This window comes from Callospermophilus lateralis, chromosome 7, assembly GCF_048772815.1.
Source record: "Callospermophilus lateralis isolate mCalLat2 chromosome 7, mCalLat2.hap1, whole genome shotgun sequence".
Lineage (NCBI taxonomy): Eukaryota > Metazoa > Chordata > Mammalia > Rodentia > Sciuridae > Callospermophilus > Callospermophilus lateralis.
This window is the reverse complement of record NC_135311.1, coordinates 28,233,108-28,260,063: the sequence shown is the minus strand read 5'-3', so window position 1 is coordinate 28,260,063 and position 26,956 is coordinate 28,233,108. Positions and strand designations below refer to the sequence as shown.

The 26,956-nt window shown below is 35.0% G+C and overlaps 1 protein-coding gene across 1 annotated transcript in view; it reads left to right on the top strand.

Annotated features, from left to right (window-relative positions):
• Gnai3 (G protein subunit alpha i3) overlaps window positions 1-26,956 on the top strand; it is a 48,486-nt gene that overhangs the window by 15,119 nt on the left and 6,411 nt on the right. The window contains exons 2-8 of the mRNA XM_076863096.1: window positions 6,826-6,868; window positions 7,128-7,269; window positions 15,398-15,555; window positions 17,583-17,711; window positions 20,943-21,072; window positions 21,780-21,933; window positions 26,741-26,953. Of these exons, the coding sequence (XP_076719211.1) occupies window positions 6,826-6,868; window positions 7,128-7,269; window positions 15,398-15,555; window positions 17,583-17,711; window positions 20,943-21,072; window positions 21,780-21,933; window positions 26,741-26,931 (947 nt within the window). The 3' untranslated portion in view covers window positions 26,932-26,953. The remainder of the gene's footprint in view (window positions 1-6,825; window positions 6,869-7,127; window positions 7,270-15,397; window positions 15,556-17,582; window positions 17,712-20,942; window positions 21,073-21,779; window positions 21,934-26,740; window positions 26,954-26,956) is intronic.

Genomic DNA, 26,956 nt, shown 5'->3' with positions numbered 1-26,956 from the left:
TTGATTCGAGACCTCTGTGCGTCAGAATAAGAGATTTAGTCAGCTTTTAGTGTTATAGTAATTATAGTCATGGAATAATAGAATATTAGAGTGCAACTATAGATCACATGTAGGCCTCCATGTTTTTAATTTTTTTGTAGTTGTGTATGAACAGAATGCCTTTATTTTATTTGTTTATTTTTATGTGATGCTAAGGATCCTCCGTCTTTTATATATAAGGACATAAGACATTGTGTAGTTAGGTTATTTGCCCAAGGTCACCTAAGTAGACTTGGCAGAGTTGGGACTAAATTTCACTCTTCTGTTAAGAGTTTGTTACTACATGGTGTCATTAGCTTTAAAAAGGAGGGGAAAAAATCTTCTTAACTGCCTGTGTTTAAATAAAAAGTGAGAATATGTTAGGGGGAAAAATCTAGTTAACTTGCCTTAGAGGAGGGGCTGTCCATGCCTATTCTAATTATGTTTCCATATGTATGATGATGGACCTATACAAGAGAGAGAATCTTGGTCTAGCATTGGCTAGAAGGTTATCCAAAAATATTGTCATTCTGGAACTTCATTTTGCGGACCTCTGGAAGAGGATTTGTGTTCCAGTTATAATTCTGAATTATTAAAATTTTCAGGATTTCTCCACAGTAACAAGTATTTATTTAAAAGCAAAAGGAGGTGTTTCAGGTGCCACTGGAATGCCTGTCTCTCAGGTGGTAAAAGGTATAAAGGAAACTTTAAGGAAAAGCAATAGAGACAAAGGTGGGTTAGAAAACTGTGAGATAGGAGGCTGTAAATAGAGCTTAAAATATATTTAAGGAGAGAGAGGGGGATGGAGAAAATAACTAATGCTTTGCTATAGTTTGCTGTAGTTTTTAGGTTATAAATTGCTTATGTGTGTGAATCCAGATCTAATCTAGGCTTTTATGAAATAGTGAAATAGCTGCTGAATATTATGCCATTTCTACTGATATTTTGAACTAACATCAATATCAGAGTTTTTATTAAAAGAAACTTTGGCAATCCTTGACATTTCTTGATGATATTCTGAACAGTGAAAACACATTCATAAATAATAGTAGGCTAACATTTATTGAACATTTACTACATGTCAAGCACTTTTAAGCTTTTTCTATTAGTCCCTGTTTTGTGCTTGAAGACATGAATAGAATAGTAAAATATATTCAAGTATGTTATAAATATAGTCAAGTATAAAAAATAAATGTATGTTTATTTTTTTAGTTGTAGTTGGACATAATACCTTTATTTTATTTATTTTTGAATATCAGGCATTTAAAAAAAAGACTGATTTTTTAAAACCCATAGTGTTATATGTGTGGAAGGGGCAAATAATATGATACCTGCTCTTAAGGGATTTCTTTAAAATTAAGAACATATTTAGGTAAATCCAATGATTCGGCAGTAGAATATGTACTGGTAAATTGTTTTTCATCTTACAGTGATGGTGATTATGTACATATTCCTCTTGTTTTACTTGATTGTTTATGATTTTCTAAATTAATTTTACTTCTTGATTCTCTACAGATTACTTTGCCTCTTTTATTAAGAATGAGACCATCTAACATAGTTTTTTTTCTCCTTTTTCTCTCAAAAATCTTGTCATTTTTATTTTATCCTTTCTTTGTATTTATATAGGATGCCCTTTAGGTAGATATACTTTTAAGGATAATGTTTCTAAGTTTAACTGATCCTGGTCCCTTTTGTTTCTGGGGTGTTCCCAATGTTTTCTCCTACATATAGTCTAAACCCGGCCTAATGCGATCCCTTCTGCCTACAGAATCATCTTCATTTCCTCCTTCTCTAAGCCATAAATTGTCTCTGAAGTAGTCTTTGCATCTACCCCATTTTTAAAAAAAATATTTATTTTTTTCTAGTTGTAGCTGGACACAATACCTTTATTTTATTTATTTATTTTTATGTGGTGCTGAGGATCGAATCCAGGGCTTGCCTGTGCTAGGTGAGTGCTCTACCCCTGAGCCACAACCCCAGCCCCAACCATAACACCAGCCCCATACCTCTTGATATTTTCCTTGGTGGGAATATAGGCAACTTTTTTTTTTTTTTTTTTTTTTTTTTAGAGAGAGAGAATTTTAATATTTATTTTTTAGTTTTCAGCGGACATAACATCTTTGTGCAACTTTTGATGACTTTTTGAAGGAGTATGGCCAAAAAGATGTAGATAAAATTAAGAAGTCCCAAACACCACATATGTAGTGGGGAAAGGGGTGGGACATAGGAAAACAACTTGGGGAAAACCTAAGAGTGAGATGTTTTTGGAGACCCTACTATTAGAACAGTGGACTATGGGGGGCTGAGGTAAAACAGAAGAGCCTAGACCTAATAAGAAAGAATTATGAAAAGTGTTTGAAGAATTTGGAAACTGTTAAGCTGATGCTTTTTTAGTAGTGCTATTTGGAAGTAATTGGAGAAGGCCTTTGAATTTAAGTTTGAGAAAATTACAGCAGTAGCACATAATAGGCTGAGTGTCAGGCTCCATCAAACAAATGAGAAGTAGAAATTTAATTTAAGAAAAACAAAGGAAGAGAGAAGATTTTGTTACAGCTTGATAAGGAGAAAAGACCAAATGGGTTCTAGATGACTCTTATTTCGTACCTGGGAGATGGATGAGATGGTAGCACTTTTCATAGTGATCTAGAAGCTGAATGGGTTAAAGATGTTTAGTATACAGTGATTTACTCTTTTTTTTTTTTTTTTAGTTATACATGGACACAATATCTTTATTTTGTTTTTTTTATTTTATGTGGTGATGAGGATCGAACCCAGGGTCTCTCACATGCGAGGCGAGTGCTCTACCACTGAGTCACAACCCCAGCCCCTGATTCACTCTTCATGTGTATAAAATACCCAGGAACACCCATGAAACAAATCCTATATTTAGTTTTGTGAGCAGTAAGAAGTGCCTTCTTTCTTTTTTTTTTCTTTCTTCCTCTGTTTCCCTCTTTCTCTCTCTCTTTATTTTTGTTTTGTGGTACTGAGGATTGTACCCAGGGCCTTGCACATGCTAGCCAACTGCTCTGCTACTGAGTTGTATTCCTAGCCCCAAACTGATGTTTTCTAAGGGAGCCTTGGAAAAGACTTTGTTTTGTTTTAAAGTTAGCACTTTAATAGAGTAGAACTTAAAGAGATAGGTGGATATTGATGCTAAGATTAGTAAAATTATTGATGGTCATTCAGAATAGTCCAACATGAAAGGCAGAAATGCTGTTTTCAATATATAAAACAATGGTACACATTTTATTAACCTATACTTTTTTTTAGCATATAACCACTTATTAGTATAGAATGATCTGAAAATAGTTTTATACAATTTAGACTAAAACTCATATGCATTTGTATTCTTGTTTTTGAAATTAAATCATTAGTTTTCCTAGATGTACATATAGGAGAAATTCACTTCTTTCAAATAGTATCTTAAGAAAGTCACTGTGTGCTGCTGAATATTAACTAAATAGTGCTATCCCTGATTATCGACCATAGTAATAAGAATAAAGTCATATATAAATGTACATTTTTTTCTTTTTTTTTGTATTGGGGATTGAACCCAGGATGCTTTACCACTGAGCCACATCCCTAGGCCACCCCCCCTTTTTGTATTTTATTTAGAGACAGGGTCTTGCTAGGTTGTTTAGTGCCTCACTAAATTGCTGAGGCTGGCTTTGAACTTGTGATCCTCCTGCCTCAGCTTCCCAAGTTGCTGGGATTACAGGCATGTGCCACCGCACCTGGCTTAAGTGTACTTTTTGATTCTGCAAGAATGTAGCTTGTTTAAAATTTTTATATAGTTTAAATTATCTTTTAATTTACATTTTTGTTTGATGAAGTTGAGAAATATCTGGTAAGGGTCATGCTTATTGAATATTAGTCAATCATTTTTCAATAATATTTAAGTAATTTATGTCAGGCTCAGTTTGAGGCTCTAGAAATATAGGGATAAATAAGCCTTGACCAAGCATATATCTTAGTAGGGAAGACAGGAAGTAAGCGAATCTGTTGTGTGAAAAAATGATATATTCTGTGAAAAAAAAAATGTAACTGGGTAAGAAGAGAGTGTGATGGGGTGGAAGCTATTTAGGTAGATTAGTCGGCGAAGGCTGTTGAAGGAAGCAGAAATATGAGTGAAGAAGAAAATCTTGCAAAAATTATTTCGGGTGGTGGGAAGAGTAAATGCAAAGACTGAGTCAGGATCTGGCTCAGTGAGAACCAGTTTGGTATGTTGGAGGAAAAGTAAGAAAGCTGGTCTGACAAGAACAGTGAGAGCAAAGTGGAGACTAGAGGAGATGAGGGTGAGGAGGTAGGCAAGGGCTATTGAAGGTTACTGCCATGCATTTTAAGAATAAATGGAGGCCATGGGCCAACTCTGGTCAGAATTGTGACATGATCTGATTTACTTTTTTTTTTAAATATTTTTTTAGTAGTGGACACAATACTTTTTATTTTACTTATTTATTTTTATGTGGTGCTGAGGATCGAACTCAGTACTTCACATGTACTAGGCAAGTGCTCTACCACTGACTCACAACCCCAGCCCCAGTTGTACTTTTTATACAGTTTATTCCAGCCACTATGTGAAAAACTATAGGAAAGGCATGGTCTGAAGCACTGGCCCACTTAGAAGCTTTCATTGTCATCTAGGCCATGTTTTCAAAGTGCAAGGAACAAACTGTTTTAAAACTGTATTTGTATGTTTTTATTTTTTTAAAAAACCTAAGCTTTACTAATGTTTAATTTATAGATCAGCCCTGGAGCCCCCATTCTATGTGCATGTTAGTTATATTTTAAGTTAGTTCACTTGCCATTTTTAGCCTGAGCAACTGGATGAATGCTGGTGCCATTAACTGAGAAGATGAAGGGAAGAGTAGAGTTTGTTTTGAGATGGGGGTGGGGAATTAGTAACTCAGTTTTGGGCTTTTTAATTTGGAGATGCCTATAAATATTCATTGTAATTTATTCAGTAGGTGATTTAACTATATGAGTACAGATCCAATGTTAGAAACCAAGATTACAGATCCATGTTTGGGAGTAAAAGAGGCAGCATACACCACTTTGGAGCCAAATTCTGTGAATGTACATTTCACTTATGCAATTTACTGTATAATTGTGGGCATGTTATTTGATATCTCTTTGCTTCATTTGCCTCGTCTGTAAAATGAGGATAATAATATCTACCTCACAGGATTGTTGTGAAGGTTAAATGAGCTAATAGGGCAAAGTTCTTAGAGCAGACTGACATATCATAATTGTTAGATGTTAAATATTACTATGGGCTTATGAATGGTGTTTGAAACCATAATTCATAAGATTAGATGAGATAACTTAGAGTGTGGGTATAGAGAAAAGGACTGGGGAAGAAGCCTTAAAGCAATACATTTTTTAGAATTCAGAAATTGGAGAACAGAAACTGAGGAGTCAAAACCAGAAAGGTGTGGTAGCTGGAAGCATGCCTAGAAAAGAAAGTATTTCAAGGGAGAGAAGTCATCAACTTGGACAAATCCTGCTTGAGAGGCTGAGTAAGATGAGAAATGACTATTGGGTTTTTCAAGATGGAAATTGTTGGAGACCTTGAGAAATGGTTTTAGTAGATTGGTAAGGATAGAAGCCTTATTAGAATGGGTAAAGGAGAAAATTGAAGGTACAGAATATTGAAGGTTCAGCGAGTATGTATGACATGTTAGAGGAATTCTGCTGTAAAGAGGATAAATGGAGTAGTAGCTAGAGGAAAATAAGTGCGGTCAAGGAAAGATAGAGATGAGTGTGGGTGTGTGTTGACTAAAGATGGAAAATCAGTGTAGCATACAATTTGTATGAGCTGATCAGGATTGACCCAGTTAGAGGAGAAAAATTGTCATTTGAGTAATTGATGACGTTAGAGCAGATTAACATCATACTTGTTAGATGTTAAATATTATTATCAGCTTATGAATGGTGTTTAAAACCGTAGGAAATTGCAGCAGTTGTGACTGTGAGCAGATAAAATGAAGTAGTGTGTAAGGAGAGGGTTAGTCTCTAAGACATCACAGAGCCAGTTCATCCATTGATGAAGGTCAAGAATACTAGTGGAAGTACAGATGGATTGGTACATATGATTATGGGAAAATGAGATAATTTTTCCTGATTGTTTTAATTTTTACAAGATGGGGCAGAATCATCAGGGTATAATGTTGGGGCATTTCGGAAGGTGAGAGAATGAATTGACTGGGGAAGATCTGGCAGGCAGATTGTCAAGGAGTTCAGAAGGCCTATTTGACATAGTGATTGTTAGCTGAAAGTGATTCTGGTTTTGCAAGGAGGGAAGTGTGGTTTTAAAGGTCTGGAGGAGATATACAGTGAAAAGGTGGTGGAGGCAATACTTTTATTCTTCTGTTTTAATGAGAAGTCAAATGTCTCTTAAGTCCTGTGATGAGAATATTGCTTTTGAAATGTTCCTCCAATTCATGAGCATGGCAAGTAGTCAACAAAGGAATTAAATAATCATTAATTTTTGCCTATGTTCAGTATATAATCATGTTTTATGGTGAGTTACTAGAAATGCTTCTTGAGTATGTCTGTTTTACACAAATTATAGCAAGCAGGCCCTGGGACACGTTGAGTAGATTATACTTTGTTGCTGAGTTACATGAAGAAAGTAAAATGCTTTAATGGAGAAGCTCCATTGTTTTTTCCTGATAGACATAACAGTCTCACCCAGTTACCCTAGGACCTGTGGTTTTCATCAATTTATAGTTATCACTTATGTTGATTTCATACTTTTATGTGTGAACCCAGAGAAATTCAAAGTCTGTTTTTGTTTTATTTCAGGTGCTGGAGAATCTGGTAAAAGTACCATTGTGAAACAGATGAAGTAAGTTGGAACATGGCTTTTTGTAAGACTAGATTTCCTCTTAATGGGTAAAAAGTCCATAGTATCTTTTCATTTTAGGTTCATGGTATTTTTTTTTTTAAATATTTTTTAGTTGTTGATGGATGTTTATTTTTATTTATTTGTATGTGGTGCTGAGAATCGAACCCAGTGCATCATGCATGCTAGGCAAGTGCACTACCACTGAGCCACAACCCCAGCCCCAGGTTCATGGTATTGACTTGTGGTTTTCTTTTTAAAGAATCATTCATGAGGATGGTTATTCAGAAGAAGAATGTAAACAGTATAAAGTAGTTGTCTACAGCAATACTATACAGTCCATCATTGCGATCATCAGAGCCATGGGACGGCTAAAGATTGATTTTGGGGAAACTGCCAGAGCAGTAAGTGTTTCTCTTTTCTTCTTCACTTGCTTTTATTTAGTATGTGCAAGTTAAGCAAAATTTTTAGGTCATGTTTTAGGGAAATAAATTTAAGTAACAAGGTAAGATGTAACAAAGTACCATGTGTTCATTTGAACAGCATTAGCAATCTACTTTAGAAAATACTAAAACCACCATAGGAGTATAGGAAGTGGGATTTTGTAGATATACTATAGATTTCTGTGATAACTTCTGTTCAGTTGCTTCTTTTATAGCACTATTGACATTTATTTTTTTTAAATATTATTTTTTAGTTGTACTTGGATACAGTATCTTTATTTTATTTTTATGTGGTGCTGAGGATCGAACCCAGGGCCCTGCATGTGCTAGGCTGGCTCTACCAGCCCCAGTTGACATTTATTTTATAGTAATTAATAATAATAGTAAATTAAAAGGAAGATTGCCATGATACATAGCTCTATTTTCTGAGGTATAGAGATTAAAAGCAAAGTCACTTTTACAGAATAAACTGTAAAGATATGAGCACTAAGTCCATTAATTTTGGGGGGCGATTTTAGAATTCAGGAATATTACATCCCTATACTGCATTGAACCATAGGCTATAGAAATGTATTGTACAAAGTTATAGTATATTCTTTAATGCCTTTCTCATATCAAATATTAAAAAGCTGTGTTGATTAATTATATTAATACTTAGTGGACCTTGAAGGTCTAGTTTGAAAATTAGGAGATTTGATGCCAGTGGGAAGAGAACCACTGTGAAGGTAGGAGATCTTTTATTGTCAGCCAAATTTCAAGGAAAGTATAGATTATTTCCTAGAAATAAGGAAGTTTTGAAGTTTTTTTTAATAAACTTTCTTTTTTTGTACTAACTTTTCTCCTGGTATCTTACTTTCTTTATTCCTTCCCTTTCTCTCTCTCTCTCTTTTTTTTTGGTGCTGGGAATTGAACCCAGGGCCTTGTGCATGCGAGGCAAGAACACTACCAACTGAGCTATGTCCTCTGCCCTCTTTCTCCCCTTTCTAATTCTTCTCTATTATCTCACTCTGCTTCTCTTTTGTGTTTGTTGTATCTGATAACTAGTTAGTAATACTGTATGTATTCTCTACCTTCTCTCTATTGGCTTTTTCTCCATCTCAGTTATTTATTTCTCTTAGATTCTTCTTTTTCCCTTCCCCTTTTTTCTTTCTTTCCCCTTTCTCTTTTATTTATTTCCTTTATCAAGTTAATGTTATTAATTTTTAGGTCATAACACTCATATCACTGGATGGAGTTGACATCATTAATTCCTGTCAGCCTCCTAAATCATCTAGCTTTCCAGTACCAATTATCCTACTCTACAGTCCTATGTAGTTTTGTTGTTTCTCTTTTTTTCTTTCACATATGAGGATTTATATTTGCAATTCCTCTGTTTCTTTAGTTTTCTATGGTTGCCTAGAAAATGAATGGAAAGAATAGAGCTGAGTTTGGGATAGATTCCTTCTTCATATCTGCTTAAGGTTGAAAGTATGAAGCTCATTGTACATTGTAAAGAGGAGCCTCTTTATAGACCTGTAAAGAAGGTTTATTGTGGGGAATCAAGAGCAGGTTGGTGAGAGATTAAATGGTATGGGAAAAAATGTTTCTGCCTAAAAGTACTTTCAGAATCAGAACAGCGAAAATATGTAGTAATAGAATATCATTGTGTTAAAAAAAACAGTAATGCTTCATGAGATTATTTGAATACCTATATGAGTATAGATAGGTCAAATTTCAAAATCAAGGGATTTGCAAAGTCTTCAAATGTTAGGTAAATCATTATACCATATGTATAGAAGGGCTTGCTCACTGTTGAGTGTGTTTGAAAATTTGTGTAATGCCTAAGTCTTTTCTCAGTAATTGATTCTTTGTTTTAATCTTTTATCTTTGAGGGCTAGAGATGTAACTCCGTGGTAGCACACTTGCCTAGCATGAGCAAGGCCTGGGTTTGACCCTTAGCACTGCTCAAAAGAAAAGAAAAAGTATATCTTTGAAAAGAAAGAAGGAGAATATAGATCCTAAATGAATATTTTTAAAGAGGGTTCAGCCCTAAGTGTTACTAGAGATGAAAGAACACAGGATAGGATTTTTTTTTTTTAAGTTGTAGTTAAAATAAATACCTTTATTTTATTTATTTATTTTTATGTGGTGCTGAGGATTGAACCCAATGCCTCACACATGTAAGGCCTCTACTGCTGAACCACAACCCTAGTCCCAGGATAGGGTTTTAAAGGAGGGGATATTACTAGGCAAAAACCATTAATACCAAAGGCCCAACCAGAGTTTGGCAAAATTGTACTGCGGGCAGTTTGTTTTGCATAGGTTGATGTACAAGTTCAGATAATGAATGGTCAAGTTTTAGGAGATTTGGTTATGATTTTATCTGTGATTTGAAATGCCTTTTGTTTATTTTGTCTTGATGACTACTGAAAATACAAATGTGATTGCTCCCATTTTCCCTTTACTTTTTCTTTATACTGTATGTGTGTGTGTGTGTGTGTGTGTATATATATATATATATATATATATATATATATATATATATATATATTAAAGAGAGAGAGAGAATTTTTTTTTTAATATTTTTTTCAGTTTTCGGTGGACACAACATCTTTATTTTATTTTTATGTGGTGCTGAGGATTGAACCCAGCGCCCTGCGCATGCCAGGCGAGTGCATTACCGCTTGAGCCACATCCCCAGCCCCTATATGTGTATATTTTTAATATCTGCATTTCTCTATTTATCTTGAGGTAGACACTAGATTTGGGTAGGAAAGTAATTCTGTAAGAGCCTTTTTATTTTTAAATTTATAAGGAGGGATGGATAGAATGAAGTAAAACTTAATTCCCATAGCTCTTTTCTGACCTCTACACCTCTCACATATTTTTGCTTAAAAGCTATGATTCTTTTAAAACACTGTGTGTGACTTATGACATTTTGTTCACATCTTTCTTTGTTCCTTCTCTTAGGGCATTGTTGTTATTTTGTGGGGGAAATCTATGGATTTTTAAATTTTTTCCCTGAAGGGTTTATTCTTCCCTCTATTCTTCTAGGCTTTTAAAATGCCTCAATCTCCTCTGCCTTTTCTGTTGTCTGGACTAAAAGGGAAGAAGAAAATAATTTTTTCTTTAAGTTTGATTATTTTATTCCCTGTAGCATGTTAAAAACTTTAGCCCCCCTCCCCCCCCCGCCCACTCGTATTTTTATTGGTGCATTGTACCCTTACATAATTATGGGATTTGTTGTTACATATTTATACATGCACACAATATAACAATATAATTTGGTCAGTATCACTCCCCAGCATTCCTCCCCCCCCCCCCCCCCCCGCTCCTTCTATCTACTGACCTCCCTTTGATTTTCATGAGATCCCCCTCATCATTCTTTTCCTTTTTACTAGCTTTCACATATGAGAGAAAACATGACCCTTGACCTTCTGAGTTTGACTTATTTTGCTTAACAAGATGATCTCTAGTTCCATCCATTTTCCTGTAGGTGACATTATTTTATTTCTTTGTGGCTGAATAAAACTCCATTGTGTATATATACTACTTTTTCTTTATCCATTTATCCATTGATGGACACTTAACGCTGTTTCCGTAGTTTGGTTGTTGTGAATTCTGCTGCTGTAAATATGGATGTGCATGTATCACTGAATATGATGACTTTAATTCTTTAGGGTAAATACCAAGGAGTGGCATAGCTGGGTCCTGTGGTGGTTCCAGGTCTAGTCTTTTAAGGAACCTCCATACTGATTTTCATAGTGGTTGTACTAAGTTCCAGTGCCACCAACAGTGTAAAAGTATTTTTTTCCATCCTCTCTAGCATGTATTATTATTTGTATTCTTGATGACTGTCATTCTTATTGTTGTGAGATGAAATCTCAGTGTAGTTTTTTAAAAATTTATTTATTTTCATTAGGTATATATGACAGCAGAATGCATTTTTGATTTATTGTACACAATTGAAGCACAACTTTACGTTTCTATGGTTGTATACAATCTAGCGTCACACTATATATACAGTCATACATGTACCTAGGGTGATGATGTCCATTTCATTCCACCATCTTTCTTGCCCCCATGCACCCTCCCTCCCCTCCCTCCCCTTTGCACAATCAAAATTCCTTAATTTTTCCCATGCCTCCCACGTCTCCGTTATGGATCAGCATCCATTTATCAGAGAGAACATTCAGCCTTTAGTTTTTTTGGGATTGGCTTACTTTACCTAGCATGATATTTTCCAACTCCATAATGCAGCCGCATCAATGTTCATAGCAGCTCAGTTCACAATAGCTAAACTGTGGAAGCAACCTAGATGCTCTCTAATAGATAAATGGACAAAGAAACTGTGGTATATATACACAATGGAATATTGCTCAGCAATAATAGAGAATAAAATTATGACATTTGCAGGTATAAATGGATCTCAGTTTAGTTTTGATTTGCATTTCTCTAATTGCTAATGATGTTAAACTTTTTGATATATTTGTTGGCCATTTGTATTTCTTCTTTTGAGAAGTGTCTGTTTAATTAATTGCCTATTTATTAATTGGGTTATTTGATTTTTTTGGTGTTAAATTTTTAAAGTTCTTTATATATTCTTTTTTTAAATTTATTTTTTCTTTATATATTCTAAATAGCAACCCTCTGTCAGAAGAGTAGCTAACAATGATTTTTCCCCATCCTGTGGGTGCTCTCTCTTCACATTCCTAATCATTTCTTTTGCTGTGCAGAAGCTTTTTAATATGGTGCTATTCCACTTATTAACTCTTGGCATTATTTCCTGAACTTCAGGAGTTCTACTGAGAAAATAGTTGCCTGTGCCTATATATGCTGAAGTGTTGACTCTACATTTTCTTCTAGGAGTTGCATAGTTTCTGTTCTAATTCATTACTCTTTGGTTCATTTTGAGTTGATGTTTTGTGGAGGGTGAAAGATAAAGGTCAAGTCTCATTCTGGTTTTATGCAGAATGAGAGTTTTTGTTGCTATGGTTCTGTTAGTATAATTTGAAGTCAGGTATTGTGAAACTTCCAGCGTTGCTTTTTTTTCTTTTTTGCTTAGAATTGCTTTGACTATTCTGAGTCTTTTATTCTTCCAAATGAATTTTAGGACTTTTTTTCCTAGTTCTGTGAAGAATGTCATTGCTATTTTGATTGGGATTGCATTCAATCTGTATATTACTTTTAGTAGTATGGTCATTTTAACAATATTAATTTAGCCTATCCATGAACATGAGAGGTCTTTCTATCTTCTGAGGACTTCTTCAGTTTTGTTCTTCAGTGTGTTCTATAGTTTTCATTTTAGAGATCTTTCACTTGCTTGGTTAGATATTCCTAGGTCCTCCCTCCCCCCAAGACTTTTTTTTTTTTTTTTTTTTTATTATTTTTTTATTTTTTCATCTTCCATACATTTGATTTAAATGAGTTATGCATTTCCATTTTTACCCCAAATACAGATTGCAGAATCATATCAGTTACACATTCACAATGCTTACATAATACCATATTAGTGACTGTTGTATTCTGCTGACTTTCCTATCCCCTACTATCCCCCCTCCCCTCCCCTCTCATCTTCCCTCTCTATCTCATCTGTTGTTGTTCCATTCTCTCCCTTCCCCCCCTTTCCCCTCACAACCTTGTATATGTGATTTCGTATAGAAATGAGGGTGTCCTTCCGTTTCCATGCACTTTCCCTTCTCTCTCCCTTTCCCTCCTATCACTCGTCTCAGTTTAATGTTAATATTTTCCTCATGCTCTTTTCCTCTGTTCAGTTCTTAGTTGCTCTCCTTAAATCAAAGAAGACATTTGGCATTTGTTTTTTAAGGATTGGCTAGCTTCACTTAGTATAATCTGCTCTAATGCCATCCACTTCCCTGAAAATTCAATGATTTTGTCATTTTTTATTGCTGCATAATACTCCATTGTGTATAGATGCCACATTTTTTTTATCCATTCATCTATTGAAGGGCATCTGGGTTGGTTCCACAGTCTGGCTATTGTGAATTGTGCTGCTATGAACATGGATGTGGCAGTATCCCTATAGCATGCTCTTTTAAGGTCCTCAGGGAATAGTCCGAGGAGGGCGATAGCTGGGTCAAATGGTGGTTCCATTCCCAGCTTTCCCAGGAATCTCCATACTGCTTTCCATATTGGCTGCACCCTTTTGCAGTCCCACCAGCAATGTACAAGTGTACCCTTTTCCCCACATCCTCGCCAGCACTTATTGTTGTTTGACTTCCTAATGGCTGCCAATCTTACTGGAGTGAGATGGTATCTTAGGGTGGTTTTGATTTGCATTTCTCTGACTGCTAGAGAAGGTGAGCATTTTTTCATGTACTTATTAATTGACTGTATGTCTTCTTCTGAGAAGTGTCTGTTCAGGTCCTTGGCCCATTTGTTGATTGGGTTATTTGTTATCTTATTGTTTAATTTTTTGAGTTCTTTGTATATTCTGGAAATTAGGGCTCTGGAATTGTTTTCCTGATTTCTTTCTTAGCAGATTCATTGTTGGTATACGGGAAAGCTATTTATTTTTATGTGTTGATTTTGTAATATGCTACTTTGCCAAATTTTTTTATTAGCTCTAGCAGTCTTTTGGTAGAGTTTTTTTTTAGATCTTCTAGGTATAAGGTCATATCTTTTGAAAACAGTGATGATTTGACTTCTTCCTTTCGTATTTTTTATCCCTTTTATTTCCTTCTTTTGCCTAGTTGCTCTGGATAGAATTTTTAGCACTATATTAAATAGGAGTGGTGAGGATAGACATCCTTGCCTTGTTCCAGATTTTAAAGGAAATGCTTTCTTTTTCCCCATTTATTGTGAGGTTAGCTTTATGGTGTTGAGTTAGGTTCCTTCTATCCCTAGTTTCTTCAGTGTTTTTCTCAGGATTGGGTGCTGATAAGTAAATAAAGCCTTCCCTGCCTTTATTGAGCTAAGTGATTTATGACCTTACTTCTTTTTATGTGATAAATTACATTTATTGATCCTTGTATATTAAACTATCCTTGCATCTCTGGAATAAGAACAAGTTGGTTGTGATATGCGATATTCTTATGTTGTTGAACACAATTTGCTAATGTTTTGTTAAGTATTTTTGAATCAAGTTCATCAGAGATATTGGTGTGTAGTTTTCTTTCCTTTATGTATCCTTATCTGGTTTGGTATAATATGATACTGGCTTTATAGAATGAATATGGAAATGTTTTATCCCTTTCTATTTCATGGAATAATCTGAGGAGTATAGGTATTAGTTCTTTAAAGGTTTGGGAGAATTTTGCTGAGAATCCATCTGGTTTAGGGCTTTTTTTTTGGAAAGCTTTTTATTACTGCTTCTATCTCATTATAAGTTATTGGTCTGTTTAGGTTTTCTGTATCCTCTTGATTCAGTTTTGGCAGATTGTATTTGTCTAGAAATATCCTTTTCTTTTAGGTTTTCCAAAATTAGAATATGTTTTCATGGTAGTCCCTAATCTACAGGATATCTATGATGTCTGATGATTTTTCTTTATTCATCTCTAATTTTATTAATTTGAACTTTTTCTCTTTTTTCTTTTGGTTAGTTTGACTAAGAACTTATTAAACTTAACCTCTTAATGTGCTAGTCTTTTTTAAAAAAAATATTTATTTTTTAATTTTAGGTGGACACAATGTCTTTATTTTATTTTTATGTGGTGCTGAGTGTCAAACCCAGTGCCTCATGCATGCTAGGCGAGCACTGTACCACAGAGCTACAATTCCAGCCCCAATGTGCTAGTCTTTTCATTTCTATTTTTAATTGTAGGCTTCCCTTAATAGAATGGGCATGCCATTTTCTTTCAGTAATCATGAGTAACCAAAATGGTTATTTTTCTGAGAAGGGTGGTATGGTGAGGAGAAATAGGGAGCAATAAAATCATTCCTCAGCTCAGTTCTGGACTTAAGACTGTAGTAGAGTGAGAATGGGAAAAGAATTAATAAATTCTCCCATGGTACCTTGCTAAGAAAGGTCTTTGTAACACCTCTAAAGTATGACTCTGTGTGTGTGTATGTGTGTATGTGTGTTTAATGAGACAATAATCAAGTTTTAAAGAATGGAGAATCATCTGTCTCTCTTTCCTGCTTTCTTCAGGATGATGCTCGGCAGTTATTTGTTTTAGCTGGCAGTGCTGAAGAAGGAGTAATGACTTCAGAATTAGCAGGAGTGATTAAACGGTTATGGCGAGATGGTGGGGTACAAGCGTGCTTCAGCAGGTCCAGGGAGTACCAGCTTAATGATTCTGCTTCATAGTAAGTAATTTTGCTGTGTGAAACCATAACAGAACAAACATCATGGCCCTAGAGAAAGTTCAGTGCCCATCCCTAAGGAAATGTTTAAGTAATAGAAGCTCTTAGAAGTTTATAGGATCCTTTATTAAACATTATATCTCAATTTAGGATTATAGAGGACTTGGTCATTTATGTGATTTGGAGAAAAGAGTTCCCTCATGGAATATAAATGGGAGATTTGGCACCACAAAATTAGCTTCATGGTATATTTATAACAAGCAAGCAAAGGAGAGACATCCAGTGTAGCTGAGTCCTGGATCTCTTCCAGCTCTATCTAGTAAGTTCCCTGTGCATAAAGGCTTGACACTGATAGCAGCTAGAGGGGTAAATTAGAATTGTGACACTCCTTTTCATGCAGCCAGTTGTCTGTGTATGGTCTGCATGCTATGATTTCTCTGGTACTAATCACCACTTACAAATCTTTTGCCAGATTACAATAATAGACTTTATTATAGAAAGAAAACATTGAGTCATAAAATGAAGTTTTTAAGGAAATTTTCTTAATATTAGTTTTAGAAAATTGGTAATTAATACTTAGGTTGCACTATTATATGTCATACCATTTTGACCCTGTACACATTTGTTTTAAGATCTATATTTATTGGTTTTTTTCATTAAACTTTTTGGGGGAACGTGTTGAGTACTTGATATCTGTGTCCTTCTCTGTACTAGATAAAAGCATTTAAACATTAGGTAATTCCTCCATTATTATATTTTCCTACTTTCCCCATTTTTATTTTATCATATATTGTTATAAGAAATTAAATGATGTTTGAGAAGCTTGCTTATGACTTTGGAAATATTTCAGGATTCTTGCCCACCTTTTAATAACATTTTTTAGTTAAAGATATTAATTTAAATAATTCTCCCATGGTCATCAGGGATAGATTTTTTTCTTTCTTTTTTTTTTTTTTTTTATTTGTTTCATTTAGTTACACATGACAGTACAATGATCTTGACATAGGGGTAGATTTTAATTGCTTATTTCTTTCATAGATTCAGTAAGCTCTGGATCTTCAAACTACATGTGATTTACAAAGTTGGGTTTTTCCCTCCATAATTGTTCATCTAAGCTTGACTCTTTAACATTAATGGTAATATTTGGTTACATAGAAGATCTTTAATGATTCAGTTATATAGGTGCCACATGTTCTTCAGTTTTTCAGCCTGGAAATCGGTGGAGAATTTGGCTTTGTGTCCCCCTGCCCACTACCACCACTGGGATTGAACTAAGGCGCACTCAGCCACTGAGCCACATCTCCAGCCCTATTTTGTATTTTATTTAGACAAAAGGTCTCACTGAGTTGCTGAGGCTGGCTTTGAACTCCCAGTCCACCTGCCTCAGTCTCCAGAGCTGTTGGGGAGAATTTGGCTTTGAAGCAATCTTTTAGTTATTCCACTGAACAAAATTAATTTTTTTTTTATAATTTGTTTTTGACTTAAGTTTAAAAAAAAAACAAAAACAGGCTAGCAGCTGTTTTCTAGTGGTAAAGCGCTAATATGCAGGAGGCCCTTGGTTTGAAAACAATCCCGACAAATTTAATATCCTGCTTCCTGAATTAAAACAGGAAATATTCATTCTTACTATAGTTTTCATCATTCAAATGCCATTCTCTAATGTTCCATCAAGAGGTTAAACATGCAAATAACCTATTAGGCTTAAATGTCTGACAACTTTGGTTTTTCTACTGTAAACTTCAGAAATTTTCTTGAATAACATTGTCATGTTGTTTTTTAAATTGGCCTTCACAGTGTAATTCTGTAGAATTAAAACCACTTTTGTTAGTGTATGCATAACCTACTTTAAATGTCCTATGCTAGGTTTATAGTTTTCCTGATTAATATTCCATATACTGAAGATCTGATTTTGTTTTGCTACTTTAGTAACAGGTTCAGAATCTACTTTTGGCAACGAATTATTTAGTCTGTTGACTTGCTATACACATGATTGGCTTCATCAGGTAAAAATAAATGTATTTATTTTTTAGTTACCTAAATGATCTGGATAGAATATCCCAAAACAACTACATTCCAACTCAGCAAGATGTTCTTCGGACAAGAGTGAAGACCACAGGCATTGTGGAAACACATTTCACCTTCAAAGATTTATACTTCAAGTAATTATTAGCCTTTTTGCTAAATAAGCCTAACACAAACATTAACCTTTCTTACATTAAGTAAGCTCTAAGATTTGTCTAGGCAATATTCCTTTGTTTAGAAACTTATCATATTATCAGCCATTATCTGAATATTTTAACTAATGGGAGCCCAAACATTTCTTTTTTTCTCCAAGTAGAATAAAATATTTGATGCATTTGGAGGAAACTAATAGTTCACCTACCAATAGAATCAATCATGTGATTACCAATATGTATTACTTTTAATTTTATTCTCTTTAGCTACTTTTTGTTAGTCTTGAAAACAGACATTGAATCTTTAGAATGATAAAAATACTAAATGGACATAACTTTCTGATTAGTTATGTGGTTTCGTTCTGCCATTTTTATATTAAATTTGAAATAACAGTGTCATTCCTTTCTTACTGGTTTCCATTTTACTTTAAGGAGATGGATCTAATATTGTGATGGGTCTTGGATTGATGTGTGCCTAGAATTATCAACTAAGTTCTTAGTATAGTACAGAAAGGAAAATGAGCTTGAGTGAATAGGTCTTTGGGGGCAATATAATGACATAAACAGTGATTTGATTGTTTTAGAGAGTAAATTCTAGTATTCTAAAACAAAGAATTTTCTTATAGAATTGGTAATTAATTCTAAGACAAGCCGCAGCTTGTCTCTGTGTTAATGGTCTTTTATAAATAATAAAACAGTCTCTTTGGTTCCCATTTTCTGTTTTTGTGACCTTTGAGATTAGGAGTGAATTTTTCCCCTTTGATACATGATGTACTTTTTGGTTTCTTTATGCTTATAGGTAGAATGGGATACCATTATTCTGTACAAAGGTAAATAACTACTGCCACAGATCCTTTTAGTTTTCTTTTCTTTGAAATAGTTCCCTTCCAGAATGTGTGAAATCCATAGATAGTTATGTATTACTGGATACCAGTTGTGGTCTTGAAATTGTAATACACCAAACAGATTTAAAATCTGCTGCAGTATATTAATAGTTAAGCTGAATGTTTTTAGAATAGATTGGCTACTTATCATTCTGATGAATTTATTTAACAAGAGCAGCAAAAACCACATGGAATAGCTAGTGAAACCATAGGAATGAGATGTCTCTTTGTGTACTATAAAATTAGCAATTTTTTATAATTAAGTGTTTTGACCATTATTTGTTTAGTGTGGGAAACTTTTGTTGATGTCATAGATTGTTCTTTAGTTAAGTAAATCCTGTCTATTGGATCAGTAGCAGATTGAAAAAGTGCCACACCACTTTATTATTGGCATGTAGAGATATCTTGTTATGAAGTACTATCATTTCTTCCTTTTCCTCTTCTCTCTAGGCAAAACCACTATCCATTTATTCAAACATTTATTGAGCATCTACCATATGCAAGGCATTGTGTAATTGCTTACTTGCCTCTCAGTTATGAGGTAATGTTTATAAAATGTTGATCTGTCAGTGAATGATATTGTAAATGTTAATATGTACTAAAAGCCCACCTTGGAACTTCACAGTGTTCTACCAGATTTATGGACTTTATGGAAGAAAATGTGGGAGTAAACTGGAATTATTCGTGCACTGGTCTCCCCTTGAAAGAGTTCCATGGTGAAATATGTGGTATTAACCTTCCTACAACCTGTGATCTGACCCTTTGTTAAAGTCAGCTTGTATATTGCATCATTTCAGGTGTCATGCATGACCAAAGTTGAATGAAGAACTGTGCAAGAGCCAGGCGCGGTGGTGCACGCCTGTAATCCCAGCAGCTTGGGAGGCTGAGGCAGGAGGATTGCGATTTCAAAGCTAGCGTCAGCAAAAGCAAGGCACTAAGCAACTCAGTGAGACCCTGTATCTAAATAAAATACAAAATAGGGCTGGGCATGTGGCTTAGTGGCCAAGTGCCCCTAAGTTCAATCCCTTGTACCTTCCCCGCCAAAAGAACTATGCAAGATCAACCAAAAGAAGGGTTGGTCACAAATAAGATGAATATTCCCTTTCAAATGTATATCAAGAAAACACCAACTCTATCTTATATCTTTCGATCTCTGAGGGGTAAATAATCCTGGAAATTTAGGTCCTTAGATATTGTAGATCTGATACAATAAACCAGTATAGCAGAGTTTAGCCTACAAAGTTGTTATCATTGTTATCAAATATAGATTTTAAGAGTTTTATTTATCTATATACATGCATACCTTATCAGATCCAGGTGGCAGCTAAAAGACATTGCTGAGTGTAGGTGACCCTGGCATTATAATAAATAGGTGAGGACACTATTCACAGAAATTCAGCACTTTACTAGAGAGTGGTGGATTAAAACTAATCTGTGGTGAAACAAAGTAGTTGAATAATTGAAACTTCATGTTATTATTAATTAGGTTCAAGAAAGACTTGGAGCTAGGAAATAACTGGTTAAAGAGTTTTAAAAAATACCGGGTTCTTTGTCCCACCATAAAATATAATTTATTGGTTTTTTTTCATAATTTTTCTCTCAAATATTTTGACTTAACACAGGGAAAACTAACTTGTGAATCAGTAGGAAGATGTTGGAAAGCAGAATACAAGTTGGAGACTTAGAGACAAATCATTCTGAGAGGCAGGGTGGTGGGATGGATGAGTATAGATGCTAGAATTCTTTAGAGTGCTTGAGTCTGGTTCCCCAGTCCCCATCTTTATAGTAGTGTGCTTTTGAGAAAATTATGACATATCAATTCCTTCATGTGTAAAATGAGGTTGATAACAATAGTACTTTTGGGATGTTAGGAGAGTAAAGTGAGTAAATGTTTTTAAGATGTCTAGGGTAGTGTCTGGCACAATGGTAAACACTCAATAAATACTGGTTTTATTATGATTGCTATTATCTTAAGCTGTATTATTCAGCTCTTCATTTTTTCCTTTCTTTGTCCTCTCTTTCCTTTAATTCATTTCTGTGCTTATTCTGCTGACTTTTGGCATGTCCAATAAAAGATTTTATAGGGAAGAACCTCAACTATCTATCTAAATGAGAGTTTAAATTATTCCTAAATTGTATTTTCTCATTTTGCTCTTTTTAACTTTTAGTCACAGATAATTATTTTGACTACATTTTATCTCCTCCTTGTTTGTCTTTTCTATTACAAGTGAGATTTTGAATATGTAATAATGGAAAGATTTTTAATCATTACAGTTTAGGGGTTGTATAAATGTGATCTTGTTGAATTTGTGCTTTTTTTCTCCTTGCTCAGGATGTTTGATGTAGGTGGCCAAAGATCAGAACGAAAAAAGTGGATTCACTGTTTTGAGGGGGTAACAGCAATTATCTTCTGTGTGGCCCTCAGTGATTATGACCTTGTTCTGGCTGAGGATGAGGAGATGGTATGTTGAAGCTTCTGGTTAAAAGCCTGTCTGATGCAGTCAGGAAATGGAAAGTAACTCCCAAAATAACTGAGTGTATCCATTTGTTCACTAAAGCAAAACTTAAGATCCTTAGTTTTTCTGTGTGTCAGTGAGAGTAGATTTTCAAAATTAATTATTACATCTCTTAAAAAGATGTAATAGCCCTCATTGAGTATGTGGACAGGGATAAATGGATTTCTTGGTTTGTCCATCTTCTCACCAATAATTATAAAAATGAGGACTGAATCAACTTTGTTATTAGTGCCTGACATATTTCCATGAATCCCTTTCACTGCTTTAAAACCTGTTGGTCTGGGTTTTTATTAAATTAATCCACTTTTTAATCCTCTTTTTTGCTCCTGACCTATTCTTCTTTTTGGGGTACTGGAAATTGAACCCAGGGGTGATTTACCACTGAGCTTTTACCACTGAGCTACATCCCCACCCCTTCATATTTTTCATTTTGGTTATAAGTTCTGTGTTGAAGGAACCACTGAGCTAGAGCCAGTCCTCATTTTGGGATAGGGTCTTGCTGTGTTATTGAGGCTGGCCTTGGCTTTCAGTCCTCCTGATTAAGCCAGTCCCCATCTTTTTAGTCCTCCTGCTTAAGCCAATCCCTAGTAGCTGGGATTACAGGCATGCATCACCATCCTGGTTTGATTTATCAACCTTTGATTGTTTTTCAGAACCGAATGCATGAAAGCATGAAATTATTCGACAGCATTTGTAACAACAAATGGTTTACAGACACTTCAATCATTCTCTTCCTTAACAAGAAAGACCTTTTTGAAGAAAAAATAAAGAGGAGTTCATTAACTATCTGTTATCCAGAATATACAGGTACGGGTTCATGAAAGATTTTATTGGATGTACATATCTTAGGTCAATACTTCAGTAACATTCATCCTACCAGCTTTTGTTGTGGGTGTTTGTTTATTTGTTTTTGTGGTACTGAGGATTGAAGCCAGAGGGCTTTACTACTGAGCTACATCCCTAGCCCTCTTTTTTTTTTTTTTTATTTTGACGTGGGGCCTTGCTGAGTTGTTTAGGGTCTTGCTAAATTGCCTAAGCTGGCCTTGAACTTTCAGTCCTCCTGCGTCAGCCTCCTAAATAGCTGGGATTACATGCATGTGCCACCATACCTGCCTGTTTTTTGTTTTAAATGTTTCATATATGCCCTTAGGGAGAGTATTCACTAGTATTGGTATCAGCATTAAGCACAATGATTAAGATCCCCTAGGAGCTGGGGTTGTGGCTCAGTGGTAGAGTGCTTGCTTAGCCTGGGTTCGATCCTCAGCACCACATACAAACAAAGATGTTGGGTCCGCCGATAACTAAAAAATAAATACTTAAAAAAAAAAAAAATCCCTTAAGTTGAGTACTATTGACATAATCAGGTTTTCTATGTTCACCTTAACTTTCTAACCTCATTTTTTGAGGAGAGTAAACAAGGATAAATATTAAAATTTGGTATATGTTCACAAAGATAAGATGCATTGTGTTCAAGAAACTCAATCTGGTTTTAGAAAGAGAAACATAATTTTATTGTAGTGTAAAATGTGCATTGATAAAGAGAAACATAATTTTATTGTAGTGTAAAATGTGCATTGATAGAAGTAGAAAGAAAGAAAGAAATGGTTCCCTCCTATGAAGTCAGCATAGTCTTTTCTTAGAAGAATGGCACTTGCATGAGCTGTTAAGAAGATGAATTAGAAGTCATCAGGCAGACAGGAATAAAAGCATTTTTTAAAAAGGAAATAGTATATTTGGCAATATGGAGGTTACAAAAATGACAGGACTTGTTCTGGAACCTTGTGTTATTATAGGAATTTAAAGTGGTAGGAAAGCAGTAGTTAGATCGTCAGGAATGAGCTCATGGAAAGACAGTGAAGAACAGTTGGAAGATTTTAACTGGGATGCATAAGGTAGCATAAATACTGCTTTAGAAAAACTATGCAATAAATGATAATAAATATAGCTAATAGGGGAATTGAATTAGGAAGAACTTTGCCAGAATGTAGATAAAAACTTTTGGTGAGGACCCAGGGATCGCTCATATAAGCCAAGGCCAAGAATACAGATAGGTCTTTGAATGGAATTGGAACTAGGAAATATAAAGCTGTTAGGTATGCTGGAAGTACTCTTTGTCCTTATCTGTTTCCTTCCTGCGTTTCTTCTTTATTCTTCTCTTTCTCTATTTATCTACTTTTTGTTTTACTTAGTTTTACAATAAAAGATGGCCTTGCCTGAGTTTTTGTTTCTTCTCCCATTAGAAAGGTTGGGTTGGGATTGCTTGGCCTTAAGTTTGAATTCCTGAGATAGAAATTCTGGCCATAGTTCAATCAGGCTAAAATCTATGGGCTAGTCATTGGAGGTGGGTGGTACAAACATGACTACCAGGGCTTCACCACTGTGAAACTTGGATGTCAGAGTCAGGTATTCCCAGGAGAGAACTCTTGTTAGCTGAAACACTATAAGTGCTTTCTATAAGAAAGGGAAAGGGTATGGCAAGGGTGAAGAAATGGGAAGAGTTAAAGGAACCCATATTTCTGTCTCAATTGGATATATGTGCTATGTTCTGAATTCATATTTAGGATAGTTATTTTGAAATATCTGTGGAACATCCAGATGGAGATGTGTATTAGGTGGCCTAGGAACTTTGGAAGAAGTTGAGTTAGTCTTATATTTTTATATATGTGTGTGTGTGTGTGTGTGTGTGTGTGTGTGTATGTATCCATTTTGTTGTTGTGAATTTGACAATCCTAATTTCCTTTGTGCAGTTAGTGAAATTAGGTGGGAAAAGAAGGAATTAAGAGTCTAAGAAGGATGGATTGATAAACAAGTGTGGCATATACATACAATGAATGTGATTTAGCCATAGAAGGGAACAAAGTACTGATAGTTGCTCCATCTTGGATATATGTCAAAAATATACCAAGTAAAAGAAGCCAAACATAAAAGATCACATATTATGTGAATTCCTCTTATGTAGAATATCTAAAATAGTTAAATTCATAGAGATAGAAAGCATGTAGGTGTTTACCAGGGGAGGAGATATGGATAGCATGAGGAGTGATTACTTAATGGGAACAGGGCGTTTCTCTGGAAGGTAAAAACAAGTTTTGAAACATTAGAAGAATGATAGTATAACATTATGAATATATCAAATGATATGAAATTGTATGCTTTAAAATTGTTATGTTGGGTGAATTTTCCTTGATAAAATGTGTAAAAAACAAAATGTGTAAGTAGTCTTTTTGTTTTGGTATTGGGGATTGAACCCATAGGTGCTTAACCACTGAACCACATTCCCAGACCTATTTGTATTTTATGTTGGGACAGAGTCCCATTGAGTTGCTTATGGCCTCACTAAGTTGCTGAGGTTGGCCTTAAACTAGTGATCCTCCTGAGTCAGCCTCTTGAGCTGCTAGGATTACATGCATGTGTTACCTCACCTGGCAGAGTCATTGGTTTTTGGACAGAAGGAAAGTCATCTCTAAATCCAGATAGCAGATATTGGTAACTTTTAAAACTAGGTAATAGGCTAAAAAGTTGAGGTATACTTTAAATCTCAGGGCCTCTATTTTCTCAAGAAAATAGGAATTGACATCTGTTCAGAGTAAGGAACAGAGGGAGGTGAGAATTAGATGAGTTTATAGAAAGGAGCCAAGTTTTTAGGATGGGAAGAGAAATCATACTGAAGTAACGGGGTTAGTATTAATTATGAAGGGCCTCTGGGAGACTTCACCAAGGCAAAGAGCCTTCATTATCATATCCGTTTTGTTGTTGTGAATTTAACAATCCTAATTTCCTTTGATTTCATTAAAGATTCTCACAGTTCTGCTGAGCATGGTGGTGCTTGTAATCCCAACAGCTCAGGAGGCTGAGGCAGAAGGAACATGAGTTCAAAGCCAGCCTCAGCAAAAAGCAAGGTGCTAAGCAACTCAGTGAGACCCTGTCTCTAAATAAAATACAGAAAAGGGCTGGGGATTCAGCTCAGTGGTCAACTGCCCCAGAGCTAAATTCCTAGTACCAAAAAAAAAAAAAAAAAAAAAAAAGATTCTCATAGTCCTGATTTACCAGTTACCCATTTTGACTGAATATGATTCACATGTCACTCATTTGTGTCCTTTAATTTACTGTGGGTTTCCTAGTCCTGATTTACCAGTTACCCATTTTGACGAATATAATTTACTTGTCACTCATTTGTGTCCTTTAATTTACTGTGGGTTTCCTACAGAGTTCAAGAAACCTACAATAGACATTTACAAAGTTGTCTTCCTCCGGTTCTTTAAATATTTTCTTTAATTTTTCTTTCTTTGATAAATTCTTCTTTGTTATCAAATTTTCTTTGTATTCTTGGTGGTTGATACTTTTGGTCATGCTTGATGTCATTGAAAACAACCTCTGGTTTAGTGGAATAAAAGTGTGTAATGGCTTTGTTGAGTTTCCCTGACCTTGCAGCCGATTTAAAAAACTATTTTTACTATCTCCATAAAGGGCACAGGATGGTGTAAAAGGCAAATATTTTGGCACATGCCTGTAATCCTAGCAGCTTGGGAGGCTGAGACGTGAATATCTTGAGTTCAAAGCCAGCCTCAGCATCTTAGTGAGGCACTAAGCAATCTAGCAAGGCCCTGTCTCTAAATAAAATATAAAAAGGGCTTAGGGATGTAGCTTAGAGGTTAAGTGCCCTGGGTTCAATCCCCTATACCAAAAAAAGAAAAAGTTATAGATGTTACTGAAAACAGGGTTTACTTGTGGTTTTCTGATCCCTCCTAAAAATAACAGCTTTATTAAAATATAATTCAGAAACTATAAAATTCACCTTTTTAATGTGTATAATTGGGATCCCCTTACCTTTTGCACCTGTTGGTTTATCCCTTTGGTTGTTTAAATTATTACTTTTAACATTCTGAGGCTAGGGGCTGGGATTGTGGCTGAGCAGTAGAGCACTTGCCTAGTACTCATTTACTCAACATCCCTGACCCCAGAGGCCCTGGGTTCGATCCTCAGCACTACATAAAAATAAATAAAATAAAGGTATTGCGTCCAACTACAACTGAAAATTAAATATTAAAAAACGGGGGGTGGGGGTTGGAGTTGTGGCTCAGTAGTAGAGCACTTGCCTAGCATGGGTGATGCACTGAGTTCAATTCTCAGCACCACATATAAATAAATTATAAAATAAAGGTCCCTGGACAACCAAAATAATATATATTAAAAAAATAAAACTCTGAGGCTAAGCCCTCTTAAAACTGGGATGATTTTGAAAAGAAGTATGCCTTATCCTTTTGAATTGTTCATTTCAAGATCTTTCCAAGTAGCACAGGCTCTCTTTGACCTTTTCAACAATTGTATTTTCTAGAAATGCACCCTTCTACTTCCCTTGTTTCCTTTTATACTTTCTAGATTTTTTTCAGCTGAAATATCTAAAGAAAGGGGATATAAAAATTTGTTATTTTCCTCAGTCTTTGTGATTATTTTATTTTAGTTTCAATGGGAGATTGCACCAATGAAGAATATAGTGAAGAGATATAAAATTCTGTTGCATCATGTTCCCTTTTTTCATAAGGAAATGGATGGCCTGACTTAATTGAGTTCAGCTGTTATAATTTGCACTGATAATATTGAGTATCTGTTTTAGGTTCTAATACATATGAAGAGGCAGCTGCTTACATCCAGTGCCAGTTTGAAGATCTGAACAGAAGAAAAGATACCAAGGAGATCTACACTCACTTCACCTGTGCCACAGACACCAAAAATGTGCAGTTTGTTTTTGATGCTGTTACAGATGTCATCATTAAAAACAACTTAAAGGAATGTGGCCTTTATTGAAGAGGGTGGATGTTAGTAAAAGGTA